We start from the raw sequence: 17,376 nt of genomic DNA on the forward strand, positions 1-17,376 counted from the left end.
CCATTCTTGAACATTGGGTGAGACAATCTTACTAATTTGCTTGAGAACCAGTTCGGATTTAAGTATAACTTTTGTATGACTGAAGCTTTTAGTGAGAGGTCTAATGCTTTAATATTTAATCATTTCTGTCCTCCGAATTCATATTCGTTATATAAATAGGCCCGTTTAATTTTGTCTGGCTTGCCGTTCCAAATAAAATGCAATATTTTTTTCTCATGTAATTTAAAAAACTGTTCGCTAGGCGTAGGCAAGACCATAAGCAAATAGGTAAACTGGGATAATACTAAAGAGTTAATCAGGGTGATTTTTCCACAAATTGACAGGTATTTACCTTTCCATGGTAGCAAGATCTTATCTATTTTTGCTAACTTTCTATTAAAATGTATTGAAGTGAGATCATTTATTTCCTTTGGGATATGTATTCCGAGTATATCCATATCACCATCAGACCATTTTATTGGTAAACTACATGGTAATGTAAAAATTGTATTTTTTAATGATCCAATATGTAATATAGTACATTTGTCATAATTTGGTTGTAATCCAGAGAGGTTAGAAAATGTATCTAGATCCTCTATGAGGCTGTGGAGGGATTCTAGTTGTCGATTTAAAATAAAACATGAATCATCAGCGTACAATGACACCTTTGTTTTTAAGCCCTGTATTTCTAATCCTCTGATATTATTATTGGATCTGATTTTAATAGCTAACATCTCGATGGCCACAATAAATAGATATGCCGATAGTGGACAACCTTGTTTCACTCCTCTTGACAGTTTAAAACTTTCTGAGAAATAGCCATTATTTACTATTTTACACCTAGGGTTACTATACATGATTTTGACCCATTTAAGAAGAGATTCTCCAAAATTGAAATGCTCCAGGCATTTATATATAAACCCCAGTCGTACTTTATCAAATGCCTTTTCGAAGTCTGCTATGAATAGCAGGCCTGGTTTCCCATATGTTCCATAGTGTTCTATTGTTTCCAATACTTGCCTTATATTATCTCCAATGTATATTCCATGTAAAAAACCTGTCTGATTAGAATTAATAATATCCGACCATACATTTTTAATTCTATGCGCTATACATTTTGCTAGAATTTTTGCATCACAACACTGAAGTCTAAGGGGCCTACAATTTTTTAAATGGACTGGATCTTTATATTTTCCACTTGTATCCTGTTTCAGTAATAATGAGATCAGACCTTCTTCTTGAGTGTCAGATAATCTACCATTTACATAGGAGTGGTTAAAACATGCTAATAACGGTCCTCTTAGTATATCAAAAAAGGTTTGGTATACCTCGACTGGTATGCCATCCAACCCTGGAGTTTTCCTGGACTTAAAGTCTTTAATTGCATCCAGAAGTTCCTCCTCTGTAATTCCACCTTCACATGAGTCTTTCTGTGTGGCTGTTAATTTAACATTATCAATAGAAAAAAAATCTCTACAATTAGCTTCAGTTAGAGGAGATGGAAGTGACTAAAAAGAAAACATATGCTTAAAGTACTTTGTTTCCTCCTTCAAAATATAATTTGGTGAATCATGGGTGACTCCGTCAATTGTAACCAGTTTCATTAAATTCTTTTTGGTAGCATTCCTATGTTGACGATAAAAAAATTATTGTGTGCATTTTTCCCCATATTCCATCCAGTTTGCTTTATTTTTATAATATATTACACTTGATCTTTCTTAAATAAGTTTCTCAATTTCTTTTAGTTTTTCCTCTAATTTATTCTGAGCCTCACAGTTTTTTTTGCCATCTATCTGTTCTGTTAGACTTTCTATTTCCTTTGTTAGTATAAACTCTTTTGACCTAAATTGCTTTTGTTTTCGAGATGAGTACTGAATTGCATGGCCTCTAAAGGCACATTTAAAGGTGTCCCATACAATAAGGGGATTTGCTGTACCTATGTTATGTCGGAAAAAGTCAATTATAAATTCCACGCAAGATCTCACCCCGTGGAGGACAAAGAATGCTGAGTTGCATCCAAAGAACACCATACCTACTGTGAAGCATGGGGGTGTTGCTTTGGGGCTGTTTTTCTGCAAAGGGACCAGGACGACTGATCCGTGTAAAGGAAAGAATGAATGCATCGTGAGATTTTGAGTGAAAACCTCCTTCCATCAGCAAGGGCATTGAAGATGAAACATGGCTGGGTCTTTCAGCATGACAATGATCCCAAACACACCGCCCGGGCAACGAAGGAGTGGCTTCGTAAGAAGCATTTCAAGGTCCTGGAGTGGCCTAGCCAGTCTCCAGATCTCAACCCCATAGAAAATCATTGGAGGGAGTTGAAAGTCTGTGTTGCCCAGCGACAGCCCCAAAACATCACTGCTCTAGAGGAGATCTGCATGGACGAATGGGCCAAAATACCAGCAACAGTGTGTGAAAACCTTGTGAAGACTTACAGAAAATGTTTGACCTGTGTCATTGCCAACAAAGGGTATATAACAAAGTATTGAGAAACTTTTGTTATTGACCAAATACTTATTTTCCACCATAATTTGCAAATAAATTCATTAAAAATCCTACAATGTGATTTTCTGGATTTTCTTTCCTCATTTTGTCTGTCATAGTTGACGTGTACCTATGATGAAAATTACAGGCCTCTCTCATCTTTTTAAGTGGGAGAACTTGCACAATTGGTGGCTGACTAAATACTTTTTTCCCCCACTGTATCTACTAGTTCTAATGTATCCATGACATTCACCATTTCCTTAAGAGCATGTGGGTGATTGTTTGTGGTGTGATTTCCTTTACGGTCCATTGAGCTATTTAAAACAGTATTATAATCCCCCACCACAATAATATTGTCTTGAATTGCTTGCAGGGTTTATAATTTATTATATATATTGTCAAAAAAGTGTGGATCATCATTATTTGGTCCGTAAAGGTTAATGAGCCATATCTGTTTATGGTCCAATAACATATTTAAAATAATCCATCTACCTTGTGTATCTATTTGGACAATTTGCACATTCGGATCGAAATTACTATTAATTAAAATACATCACCCCTTTTGAATTTCTTTGCCCATGGGAGAAGTATATCCCCCCCCCCCCCCCATTCCTTTTTCCATGCAACTTCATCTCGAATTGTTGAATGAGTTTCCTGTAAACAATAGATATTATATTCCTTCTCTTTGAGCCATGTAAATATTGTTATTCTTTTGTTATTATCAGCTAAGCCATTACAATTATAACTGGCTATACTTAGTTCACCATACACCATAATGAGATACAAGTTTCAAGTCTATTTATCATTATATATGTTTGTCAATTTACCAATAAAAAATACCGTAATATGATTGAGTGTCCATATAGCTGTACCGTGATATTTGCATTGCTACTAAGTAACCCTTCAATTGTTCTCCACTAAATCCCCCGCTAAAGCCCCTCCCCATCCCAAGTTGAGCCGTCATCCCAGTGATCGGCATCCCACCCACGTCCCTCCGGATCCCTAAGGCCCCGAGAGGCCAGGACCCATCCATCGAAAACAGCACACAGTGCCACCCACAAAACAGAAGCAGATTAACCGCCAAAAGCATTTCCAATGCTGTCACCTCTATATATATATATATATCTATATAACTATTTAAAAAAATTATGCATATCCTATTTTCCATCATTATCAATTAATATGCGTAATAATGTCGGCATTTCATGCGTAGGATTTTAACATATAACCCGGATTGCCATTGTATTACATTTAATTTATTGACAAGCAATTATTATCCTAGCAAACAATTTCCGCGGTCGATCCCCTACTCCCCCCAACATCCCCACCCTCCCACAACAGATGCGGGACAAACACACACGCACATACTCACATACTCCAACACACTCAACCCCCCTCCCCCACAATCAACCATAAAATCAGATGCTCAACGGTTGTTACATCCCAGAGCCCAACTCAAGAAAGGACCCGATTTTCGGGTGCACATACAGTTACAGCTGATTGAGAAAGCATGCAAGATTGAGCAGGAATTGACAACAATGTGAGATTTGATTAATCTATTTAATCTATGTCAAGTCCTAGGTGATGGAGATCAGATCCACCCTCTTCACCTGAGACACAAACACTCTGGTCCCCCGTTGTAACCATTTTCCCCAAGCATCTCCGTGCAGTCAGACCTTTGATTATTTTGTGCCACCTGGGCCACAATGATAAACCCCCTCTCTGATTGTCCGAGTGTGACCCCCTCCCCATGGGTTACTGCAGCCAGTGTTGCCAGCACTGCCACTACCTGGGTGGGGGTACCCCACCGGAATCCCCACCGGCTAGGTACAAGGTCGTCAAGGTTCTCATTAGCAGCTTTGAGAATTTCCTTGTATATTATGCTCTCCCATCAGGGGGCTCTGGCTTTGTAGGACCAACCCTGCAAGGCAGGCTCAGAATCTTGAGGGGTGCCCTTCTTTGCGAGGCATTGGAAAACCTCCCTGGTCTTTGTGGTTGAATCTGTGTTTGAAATTCACTGCTCGACTGAGGGACCTTACAGGTAACTGTATGTGTGGGGTACAGAGATGAGGTAGTCATTCAAAAATCACATTAAACACTATTATTGAACACAGAGTGAGTCCATGCAACTTATTATGTGACTTTTAAGTACATTTTTAGTCCTTAACTTAGTGTATTTAGGCTTGCCATCACAAAGGGGTTGAATACTTATTGACACAAGACATTTCATTTTAAATTAATTAAACATTATTCCACCTTGACATTATGGGGTATTGTGTGTAGGCCAGTGACACAAAATCTCATTTTAAATTCAGGCTGTAACACAACAAAATGTGGAAAAAGTCTAGGGGTGTGAATACTTTCTGAAGGCACGTACGTACTGTACATACGGTCACTGTGGGGACGATGCACGATGCACTCGACGATGCACTTATTAATGAAGCCCGTGACTGATGTGGTAAATTCCTCAATGCCATCGGATGAATCCCGAAACATATTTCAGTCTGTGCTAGCGAAACAGTCCTGTAGCTTAGCATCCGCTTCATAGCACCACATCCGCATTGAGCGCGTCACCGGTACTTCCTGTTTGAGTTTTTTTTCTTGTGAGCAGGAATCAGGAGGGTCATTCGGGACATTTGGGACGCAGTCTTCATGTTGTTTTAGTTTGGCGTTCCATCTCATCTGTTGAGTATGCTGCAGCTATCGGCCATGCATTATGCAACTATGCTACACAATCAACTAAAGTGTAAAGGTTTGGGGAGAACGTGTGACTGAACAAAAAATTAATCCTTTTGAGATTAATTAAATCTGTTTTTTTGGTTCATCCGGATTATTGCTAGCTAATCTAGTTGGCATTCTGTCATTACCACCAGTTCTGCTCTCACCACAAATGAACTGTATTTTGGATACATACCAGAAGTTGCCCAATTTGTATAACAAGGTACAATAATGTTATTGTTGTCCTGTTAAACATTTGCCCTATAATGCTCGGATAATGTGGATAATGCTATAAAGAAAATTCTAACACAATGTAATGCCAAAAAACAGCAAGGACCAGGTGGTTGACTTTATGTATTAAAAGATAGTCATGCTTGATGTTTTTTCCACAGAATGATTGGTTGCATCAATCTGTCAACGTACAACATCCTGTAACGCTGGTGTGGAGTCAGCACATTCTTACAGTACTGTGAACACTTCCTTTTCATTGGTCTACAGGTTTCTCTGAACCTGCCAAACTGTAACATTCAGGTGAGTTAAGAGAAAGCTGACCCCCCCCCCCCCCCCCCCCGAGGAAGGCTCTTGTCTATTTGCAGCCTGTGTCTCAAACGGCACCCTGTTCCCCTTTATAGCGAACCGCTCGTCAAAAGTAGTGCACTATATAGGGAATAGGTTGCCATTTGTGACGCAACCCTGCTGACTGGATGAAGTGGCTCTGACATGCCACACAGGGCTACTGTGACAAGCGGCTGTGACAGGGATATAGAGCTATAGCAATAGTTTATTTCAGGACTGGAGACTCAGACGACACAGTGACAGGCGCTAGGCCGTTACGCCACCGTGTTGATGTCTGTCTGCTTTACTTAGCCTTACCCCACCTGGCACCAGGACACATTATTGTGAGTAGGGAAGAAACCCGTCCAAACTGAGAAACACAATATTGCCAACTACTGCCATGGAGTAGATGTACTGTATCTTACGTAAGGTAAAACATTTATGCACAATACACCAAACATTATTATTAGGTTTAATCTAGCTCAGTTCTTCGCCTGAATTTAGCCATTTATAGGGTGAACTTGTGTAACACATTGTAAGACTAAGTACCTTGAATTAATCCCTTTTGTTCTTTGGGGTTGCGTTGGTCATTCACAAACTTCCTCCATGGGTGGTCTTCTCCATTTCCTTCAAGGATGATCATGCTTCTCCACACTAAGACCATTAGAGAACAATTCTCCACACTAACTCTACAGAGAATACTTCTCCACACTAACTACCTACAGATAATATTTTTCCACACTATGTATCTACGGAGAATACTTCTCCACACTAAGTACCTACAGAGAATAATTCTCCACACTAACTATCTACAGATAATACTTCTCCACACTAACTACCTACAGATAATATTTTTCCACACTATGTATCTACGGAGAATACTTCTCCACACTAAGTACCTACAGAGAATACTTCTTCACAGAAAGACGCTGCCTTCAGAAAGTATTCATATCCCTTGACTTATTTTACATTTTTGTTGTGTTACAGCCTGAATTAATAATGGATTGCCAATAACATTTGCCTATTATTATTTTCAAAATGTGTCAAGCTCTGTCAAATTGGTTGTTGATCATTGCTAGACAACCATTTTCAGGTCTTGCCAAAGATCTTCAAGTAGATTTAAGTCAAAACTGTAACTCAGCCACTGTCTTCTTAATAAGCAACTCCAAGGTAGATTTGGCCTTGTGTTTTAGGTTATTATCCTGCTGAAAGGTGAATTCCTCTCCCAGTGTCTGGTGGAAAGCAGACTGAACCAGGTTTTCCTCTAGGATTTTGCCTGTGCTTAGCTCCATTCCGTTTCTTTTTTATCCTGAAAAACTCTCCTGTCCTTAAATATTACAAGCATACTCATAACATGATGCAGCCACCACTATGCTTGAAAAAATGGAGTGTGGTACTGTGGTAATGTGTTGTATTTGATTTGCCCCAAACATAACACTTTGTATTCGGGACAAAAGGTGAATTGCTTTGCCACATTTTTATGCAGTATTACTCTAGTGCCTTGTTGCAAACAGGATGCATGCTTTGTAATATTTATAGTCTGTACAAGCTTCCTTCGATTCACTCTGTAATTAAGGTTAGTATTGTGGATTAACTACAATCCTCAGTTTTCTCCTATCACTGTTTTAAAGTCACCATTGGCCTCATGGTGAAATCCCTGAGCGGTTTCCTTCCTCTCCGGCAACTGAGTTAGGAAGGACGCCTTTATCTTTGTAGTTTCTGGGTGTATTGATACACCTTCCAAAGTGTAATTAACAACTTCACCATGCTTCAAGGGATATTCAATGTCTGCTTTTTTCCATTTTTACCCATCTACCAATAGGTGCCCTTCTTTGCGAGGCATTGGAAAGGTCCCTCATTTGAGAAGTGAATTTCAAACACAGATTCAACCACAAAGAATGCGGTTGAATCTGTGTTTGAAATTCACTGCTCAACAGAGGGACCTTACAGATAATTGTATGTGTGGGGTACAGAGATGAGGTAGTCATTCAAAAATCATGTTAAACACTATTAATGAACACAGAGTGAGTTCATGCAACTTATTATGTGACTTTGTAAAGCACATTTCTACCCCTGAACTTATTTAGGCTTGCCATCACAAAGGGGTTGAATACTTATTGAGTCAAGACATTTCCATTTTTCATTTGTAATTAAAAGAGAAAAAAAAATTAAAAATAAACATCATTCCACTTTGACATTATGGGGTATTTTGTAGGCCAGTGACAAAAAAATCTACATTTAATCCATTTTAAATTCAGGCTGTAACACAACAAAACGTGGAAAAAGTCAAGGGGTGTTTTATGGGTGTGTCCCAAATGGAACCCTGTTCCCTATGTAGTGCACTACTTTTGACCAGGGTCCATGGGGAATAGGGTGCAATTTGAGACACACCCATAAAACTCCACAGGAACCAAAAGTGACCCAACTAGACAACAACCACCATAGCATGAAATGGCTTGCCTAAGTCTGAACTGGGTTCAAATAATATTTCAAATCATGTCAAATACTAATTAGCCTTGCTTGATTGAGCTTGCCTGGCACAATGGAACCAATAAAATAGCAGCAAAAAAGTAAACCCCGCCTATCTGGCACTCCGGGCAGGCTAAAGTAAACGCTTAAGGTACTTTAAAGATTTCAAATAGTATTTGAACCCAGGTCTGGTAGGTATAACTATTTTTGAAGTCTAAAGATGAGGTCATATCGTTTACAGCTGTACAGTAAAGCAGCATGTTGAGCATCACACCTTTTCCATGGACAGTCGAGTCAGATTGAAGAGCAGCACATGACAGCATACCTCGCTGCGTTTATTACAGTGTTAGAGGAATACATCAGGGAGAGTTCTACAAGTAGAGCTATTGGATATAAAATCAGTTTTACATGAACATGACTTCACTAAAATTCAGTCTCGTCCACTTTAAGTTGATCACACTGGTTTTACTACCTTAAAAATCACTCAACGTGAACATGGCATTGAGAGCACTGTGGTATTTGTATTAAAACATAGGTCAATGAGTGTCTAGTCAATCATGTCTAGCCAATCATGTCTAGTAAATCATGATACATCATTCAACCTAAGAACAGGTGCCTCTCCCCAAAGTCTATTTGAATGGACAGTCACCATATCGCTATTGACAAGCTACATTGGCATATGGTATCCCAAGCCATCAAAATAAACCATTAAGATTTACTTTACAACCTTGTACAGATAGCATTCTTCCAATGTGAAACCTACTGCAATAAGAGTGCATGATGATGATGATGATGATGTTGTTGTTTGAATTTGGCCTGTAGCAAAGAATTAGAATGGTCGAATGGAACATTCTAATTCTATGGCCTGTACGGTACTGTAACCATAGAATTAGAATGAGTAGAATGGAACATGGAACATCCTAATTCTATGGCCTGTACGGTACTGTAACCATAGAATTAGAATGAGTAGAATGGAACATGGAACATCCTAATTCTATGGCCTGTACGGTACTGTAACCATAGAATTAGAATGAGTAGAATGGAACATGGAACATCCTAATTCTATGGCCTGTACGGTACTGTAACCATAGAATTAGAATGAGTAGAATGGAACATGGAACATTCTAATTCTATGGCCTGTACGGTACTGTAACCATAGAATTAGAATGAGTAGAATGGAACATGGAACATCCTAATTCTATGGCCTGTACGGTACTGTAACCATAGAATTAGAATGAGTAGAATGGAACATGGAACATCGTAATTCTATGGCCTGTACGGTACTGTAACCATAGAATTAGAATGAGTAGAATGGAACATGGAACATTCTAATTATATGGCCTGTACGGTACTGTAACCATAGAATTAGAATGAGTAGAATGGAACATGGAACATTCTAATTATATGGCCTGTACGGTACTGTAACCATAGAATTAGAATGAGTAGAATGGAACATGGAACATTCTAATTCTATGGCCTGTACGGTACTGTAACCATAGAATTAGAATGAGTAGAATAGGCATAGAAACTCTGACCATTCTAATTCTATGACTGTAACTAAGGAGAACTTCCTTTATCTTCCTTTTAACTTCACAACGACGGGCTCTGTAAACTTCTGGCCAGTCAGGAACTGCCATACCCCTCCTCTGTAGAACTCGTTCCCAAAGGAATAGAGCCACGCATTGAAAATAGGGTTCATTTTCGCCAAAACTGGAAGCAACTACGAAATGAATAAACATGTACTTGTTAAAAGGATTTAAATCAAGCCTCCCCATTCACGTTTCATTTAACTAAAGCATTATCAAGCACAGGAAGAGACGGGGAAGAGAAAAAAGAATAGAGAAGAAGAAGAAGAAGAAGAAGAAGAAGAAGAAGAAGAAGAAGAAGAAGAAGAAGAAGAAGAAGAAGAAGAAGAAGAAGAAGAAGAAGAAGAAGAAGAAGAAGAAGAAGAAGAACTCACCATTCTCAGCTTTGGAGAGACCAGTTTGGTGTTTGCGAAGCAGGCGTAGATACACATGATTTCATAGGGTCCCCAGCAGAACAACAGAACTCTCAGTGGTACACTGGTGTTCCACTGGAAAACAGGGACAGTCAATAAAGTTGTATTGAATTGAATGAAATGTGACTTTTGAGTTACACTATGACAACAATAACATAGAGTCAACATGTCAGCATAATATAATGTATAAAAGAGTAGAACATAAATGACTTTTATGTTCCCATAGTCCTTCTAGACTTCTTACTTACCTAAATAAATGCAAAGTGAAAACATTACAGCAACCATTGTCTACAGGATTATCTTGCTCAAAGGTCTTGTAATCTGAAGTTCATGGAACAACTTTCCCAATGTTCATTTACTAGGATTTAACACGATTATCAATTTGTAATATAATGAGAAGTACATTTTTCCGGCCAAAGATTAATGGTATTGTGAAAATGAGTTGTAATGCTCCAAAGAACATGTTCCAAATGTTCTACCGGCAGAATGTTAAAAGGTTTACCCTGTGCTTGTGGATCTTCTTGAAGTATGCGTGAATGGCGTCGTAGTTGGACTTCATGACATAAGCAGGGAAGATAAGGTAGAAGACAGTCAGTGCCCCCATATAGGTCATGTAGTCCCTGTTGGATGGAGATGAACATGGACAATAGAATGACATAAGACATATACTGTATTATACTGTGCATCTCTATGAATGGGGCATCCTCACTCATCTAGGGTTGATCAATTCTGGTCATTTTCCCCCCAAAAAAATCCACAGACTAGGGTTGCAAAATTACGGCAACTAAATTCCCAGGTTTTCCAGAAATCCCGGTTGGAGGATTCCCGGATTCAGGAAATCCGGAATCGTCCAGGATATCTGGATAACCTGGGAATTGTGTTACCAGAATTTTGCAAACCTAGTCTGTGGGAGACATTGCTAGAGAGCTTTGATTTATTGTCTGAAATGAATAATCCAATCCATTAGAGGTTTCTAGCAGTCCTCTATCTGTGTGTGAAATGCTGCATGTTTTCAACTGGGTTAAACAGCTTACCTTCGTGGTAATCTGCTTGATTGTTTTAAAGCCCTGATTCTGTATTCCATTGTTTACATTTTACAAATCCAAACAGTGATGTCAACAGCTGGTTTAAACAGGGTTTTTATGAGTTTTGGAAGTCTACTTTTTTCAAAACTGTATTTTTAAAGTCTTGTGAAACATCAACAAATGTGCAGACGTAACAGTGTGTGAGGGAGTTGTTGAGCTACAATGAAATGACCTTTAGGTCTGGAATTCCCTGCACCACAGACAAGAGAGAACATGATGGTGGAATTCCCTGCACCACAGATGAGAGAGAACATGATGGTGGAATTCCCTACACCACAGATGAGAGAGAACATGATGGTGGAATTCCCTGCACCATAGATGAGAGAGAACATGATGGTGGAATTCCCTACACCACAGATGAGAGAGAACATGATGGTGGAATTCCCTACACCACAGATGAGAGAGAACATGATGGTGGAATTCCCTACACCACAGATGAGAGATAACATGATGGTGGAATTCCCTACACCACAGATGAGAGAGAACATGATGGTGGAATTCCCTACACCACAGATGAGAGAGAACATGATGGTGGAATTCCCTACACCACAGATGAGAGAGAACATGATGGTGGAATTCCCTACACCACAGATGAGAGAGAACATGATGGTGGAATTCCCTACACCACAGATGAGAGAGAACATGATGGTGGAATTCCCTACACCACAGATGAGAGAGAACATGATGGTGGAATTCCCTGCACCACAGATGAGAGAGAACATGATGGTGGAATTCCCTGAACCACAGATGAGAGAGAACATGATGGTGTGTGCATGTATCATTTCTGACTAAGTCGCTCTGGATAAGAGTGTCTGCTAAATGACCAAAATGTAATTGTGAATTTAAAGTGGAAATGACAGCATTTTAGCAACATAAAATCTTATTCAAATCTGTTCATATACACCCCCAGGAAGAACATGACATTTTGTAAATAAAAACATTCTGAAAAGCGAGCACTTAGATATGGTAACTTTCACATTTTCATAAATTCTTAGAATGTTTGGCAATTACGTATACTAACGCATGTGAAAATCCTATAGCAATATAGAGTGGGAAAGCGGCCATGCGTTTGGACAATTAATAGACACTGCAGTAAATAAAACCATCTGTCTAATCGAGGACCAGATTCTATGCGGACCGGTGCACCATAGCCAATCAGAGCTACAGTAGGCCTTTATGCAAACAAGCCATTTGCCACATGGGCCATCATTCACTTTGAACCGGATGGTGTGTTTACAGACAGCAGCAACAGCGCGACTTTAGATCATTAGAACACATTCGCCAAAAGCCACAAAATACACCTGAATGGATTTCTGCAAATATGTCAATACCACGGGAGTCCTCTTACATTTGGGAACTTTACAGTCTTATTGATCAAACAACCATGAACAGGTACGCTCTCTCTCCCTCAGTTATGCGTATCAACAAGAACAACAACTAATGCTAGCCAGAGCAAGATGAGCTAAAATTTAACACAGGAACATTAGATAAACCCTCTCAAACTGTTTCAACTAGTTGGCCATCAAAATTGCACTGATAAACGATGGGGAATTGTAGCCTACTTGTCCTTCTGCAGCTTGTCCCAACCAAGGACCCAAGCTAACTGGCTAAAGTTGGCTAGCTTGCTAGCTAGCTACTTCCAGACACAAATGAGAGAACAACTCACTCTGACCATTTTACTCGCCGTAGCAGAGCTTGTTAGTTAGGCTGTTTACATGTTATCTAGAGCGTTCATGATTAAATATTAAATTTCTTGCCTACATTTACTGACACCGGTCATATTGCAGCGGGTGTTGCGCATTCGTAAATTCATCAGTTGTTCTGCACTCTGGCACACTCAGACGAGAGCGCTCTGAAATCGGAGTAGATAGCGTAGAGTGAATTTGCGAACTCAAGAGATATGCTAACTGGATAACTGTCGTTCAAGTTCTTGCTAGCTAACCAAATGACACCTGCATCTCTAGCTGTGTATAGCCGCCAAAACACGATATGAGGGGTAAAAGTCAGTCACTCACCCACCCCTCCAATGACATGACATGACATCCTCCTAGCAGCTAGCTAGCTAACATAAGGCTCTGTGTTTTTAGCTAGATACATAAATAGATACGCTAGCCTATTAGCCACGTTATGACTGATTTGTGATCATAGCCCTTTGCTAGTTTGATTGTATTGACATTCTCAGCGTTACATGGTGCGTTTTGGGCCCAAAATATTTAGTAATGGAAACTGAAACAGTGCATCGCGAATAGAGGCAGCAAACAATGTACCAGGCCAGCTGTGATTTACAACCTGATAGCAACATCTTTTGGACTACCAAGAAACGTATTGGTGAATTATATTAATCATGCATTGAACTGCATCCAACAACGCCTTAGTGTACGTCATGGAATGTTGAGTCAAATATAATTTTATTTTTATTTTTTAAACCTCCTATAAAGTTGGTTTTGTAGCGTAAACTGGGAATTGTATGTTTTTGACTGATATTATGATTGTCTGTTTGTTTTTCGTATCTGCAAAGTAGTTAGAACGCAGTCAGTTCCACTTTTTAAATGTAGCCTACTTGTCTCCTTTGGTGTAGTCTAGAGTGCAGCAGGTCCTCATGGGCTCAAAGTCATAAACTCCCCAACCAGTCAGTGGGACGGCCGCCCAGAAGATGGCCATCCCCCAGATAACGATAGAAAAAGTCCAGGCCGTGCTCCAAAACAGCTTCTGATCTGGAACAAAATAAAGTTGTCGTGTTTATTGTAATTTGCAAGAATATGTTTGTAGCTTTGTAGATGTATATAGTACATCGATAAATAAAGCATATAATAAATGCTATGAATACATACTGTACAGTAGGATACTACTCACTGGTGACATATTGGTGATATCTGTCCCAGGCGATGGTAGCCAGGAAGCTGACAGAGGCCAGGACTGCTGTCATTCCCATGAAGGCGTGGTTGCTACATCCGTCTTGGCCCCAGGGCCAGTGTCTATGGTGACAAGAAAGGAGCACATTTAGGCTGCGTTTACACAGGCAGCCCAATTCTGATCTTTTGCCCGATTGTTGGCAAAAGATCTGATCTGATTGGTCAAAAGGCCAATTTTTGGCAAAAGATCTGATCTGATTGGTCAAAAGGCCAATTATTGGCAAAAGATCATAATTGGGCTGCCTGTGTAAACGTAGCCTTAGTGTATCTATTCCCATCAGGCAAAAACCAGTTTCAAAATGGCTACATTCTTACATTAACACCGGGTGACTCATTTTTGTTAAACCAAATACACCTGCTTTGGTTCGTGGTTCAGTTGAACTATGAAGTCATGACCACACACCCTAACGAGTGTTCACCATTCCAGCTGTGTGTAGTACAGATTCTATCCATTATAAAGCTATTCAGATATACATGAAAAATGTGCCTCTCTAGAATGATTTGTCCTGACATCCTGTCTGTAAACCAATTTTAGATCAATGCATAAGAGCGTGTTAACAACCAACTAGTGTACACATACGTTTGGCAACCTCCACAGGCATTAACGCAGTGTCAAAGGATAAGAATTCATACCTATAAGATAAGCTGGCGAATGCAGCGATCAGGCCAGTTGTATTGAGCATAATGTCAGCCACAGCAAGGTTAAAGACAAGGAAATTACTGGGAGTTCGCATTTCCTTTACACTAATATAGGCCAATATTGAAATGGCGTTGAGGAAGAATCCAAGAAGACCTAAAACACACACACGAAATAAATAAATAAATCATAATGGGAAACATCTTGCGATAGATTCCATGACATACAGACTAAATGGACATTTAACATTTCAGTTAAATTATATAGCCTATTGGTGAATAGGCTAATCAGTTATGTCAGAAATCGTTGAATGTTAACCTCACATACTTTTATTTCATTATTTCACATTTCACATCTTCAAATCCTTGCATATTATTCACATCTCCCAGTGACATCTTTGCATGATTTGAAGTTGCTGTCATCACTTCAAGAATCTTCAAAGCAATTCTCGGGCAATTCTTTTTTTTTTTTTAGTGACTTTAAAATCACTAGACCTAAGATCCCTTTAAAATCTCACATTCTGGCAGCCAATTCTCAAGCGCAAATAAATAACAGCTTTTCTTTCAAAATTTTGCCATTCAATATTTCACTTACCCCCAACAAGAAGAGCTGAACCGAATGCAAACATGTCAAAATCGGAGAATCCCTCCGGTAACGTGTATGCTGCCATTTCCGATGGCCACTATGATTATCGGACACTACAGAGAATTCCTCAACGTTTATTCTCGCGCCTAAAAGTGCCAGAGTTTTGACTGAACTCCTTATAAAGGCTATTTCACGTGAAAAGGCATGCAAGGACTTATCTCATGTAAAACCCTCACTGATCCCTACAAGAATGTACTAAAAGGTGGCGCAATAGCAGAAGAGTCCGCTACACATTAGGTAACGGCTCTTTAAAATTTTCCCGAAGTTTTTTTTTTTTGTGCCCCCAAACGTTGGGTTCATTGAAGTGGCTTCTGCGCACCGACTGTGCATGCGCAGATCACTCATGGGATTTATTAAAACAACTACTACTAGGCTACTACTGCTGATCAGTGGTACCATAGTTTATATTATCACTGAACACTAAACCCACAGGTCATACTTTATCCTCGGTATACTTAGTAGGCTAAACATGATATGGCACATGATGATGAAGTATCTCTCTCTCTTATTTCGATAGGTCTACCTCCTGCTTCATCCATCCATGACATCATAAACATCGGCCGACAGTAACTGTTAAGTGTCAGCTGGAAGCTGATAATGCATATTGAATGGACTGAGAGAGACCCTTGTCCAGTGCATTATTAGTTTCACAATTTTCACAATGCAACAAGTTTTAAATGTAGCAATCCTTTAATCTGGCTAAACTTAGTGGTTGAAATCAAACCTTACTTCCAAGAACGTAGCATTGTTAGTGATGTCCCTAAGTCACCTGCACACAGGATCTTGATTATAATTTTGTTGTGATTAACATTTTATATATATTTTTCACACAACACAGAAATTAACACAAAAAATATGAACAGACACAACAATCACAGTCAACACCACACAAAGCTCTAGCCCATGATGAATCACAGTCAACACCATAATGTCATACAGGGAGCTCCAGCCCATGATGAATCACAGTCAACACCATAATGTCATACAGGGAGCTCTAGCCCATGATGAATCACAGTCAACACCATAATGTCATACAGGGAGCTCCAGCCCATGATGAATCACAGTCAACACCATAATGTCATACAGGGAGCTCCAGCCCATGATGAATCACAGTCAACACCATAATGTCATACAGGGAGCTCCAGCCCATGATGAATCACAGTCAACACCATAATGTCATACAGGGAGCTCCAGCCCATGATGAATCACAGTCAACACCATAATGTCATACAGGGAGCTCCAGCCCATGATGAATCACAGTCAACACCACAATGTCACACAGGGAGCTCCAGCCCATGATGAATCACAGTCAACACCATAATGTCATACAGGGAGCTCCAGCCCATGATGAATCACAGTCAACACCATAATGTCATACAGGGAGCTCTAGCCCATGATGAATCACAGTCAACACCATAATGTCATACAGGGAGCTCTAGCCCATGATGAATCACAGTCAACACCATAATGTCATACAGGGAGCTCTAGCCCATGATGAATCACAGTCAACACCATAATGTCATACAGGGAGCTCTAGCCCATGATGAATCACAGTCAACACCATAATGTCATACAGGGAGCTCCAGCCCATGATGAATCACAGTCAACACCATAATGTCATACAGGGAGCTCCAGCCCATGATGAATCACAGTCAACACCATAATGTCACACAGGGAGCTCTAGCCCATGATGAATCACAGTCAACACCATAATGTCATACAGGGAGCTCCAGCCCATGATAAATCAAAAAGAAAGAAACCAGTGGAATGTATACATGTCACTGTGAGCAGGTCAAGCCTCCCACCCTTTGAATATACTGTACACTAGTTTAAATGTCTACTTCAGTGCCAAGTATATCCAGATCATTTACATTTACATTTAAGTCATTT

The 17,376-nt window shown here is 39.6% G+C and overlaps 1 protein-coding gene across 1 annotated transcript; it reads right to left on the reverse strand.

Moving 5' to 3' along the window:
- Positions 1 to 8,509: 8,509 nt before the first annotated feature.
- Positions 8,510 to 15,812, reverse strand: LOC311100741 (RPE-retinal G protein-coupled receptor-like). The gene is made up of 7 exons (XM_084141703.1): positions 15,436 to 15,812; positions 14,838 to 14,997; positions 14,146 to 14,267; positions 13,853 to 14,006; positions 10,710 to 10,827; positions 10,169 to 10,282; positions 8,510 to 9,928 (listed from the first exon to the last, which is right to left on the reverse strand). Exons 1-7 carry the CDS (start codon positions 15,509 to 15,511, stop codon positions 9,782 to 9,784), a joined length of 891 nt encoding a protein of 296 aa, XP_083997829.1. The 5' UTR covers positions 15,512 to 15,812; the 3' UTR covers positions 8,510 to 9,781.
- Between the last annotated feature and the right edge of the window lie 1,564 nt (positions 15,813 to 17,376).

This window comes from Coregonus lavaretus (genome assembly GCF_964263955.1).
Source record: "Coregonus lavaretus genome assembly, chromosome: 25".
NCBI classification, from domain to species: Eukaryota; Metazoa; Chordata; class Actinopteri; order Salmoniformes; family Salmonidae; genus Coregonus; species Coregonus lavaretus.

Excerpts from the sequence above, each read along its gene's own strand:
- LOC311100741 (XM_084141703.1), bottom strand. The coding sequence starts at position 15,511 with ATGGCAGCATACACGTTACCGGAGGGATTCTCCGATTTTGACATGTTT. Across the intron at positions 10,828-13,852 it reads GACTACACCAAAGGAGACAA|GGACTACATGACCTATATGG; the intron begins GTAGGCTACATT and ends TCCATCCAACAG. Across the intron at positions 10,283-10,709 it reads AGAAGATCCACAAGCACAGG|TGGAACACCAGTGTACCACT; the intron begins GTAAACCTTTTA and ends CCTGTTTTCCAG.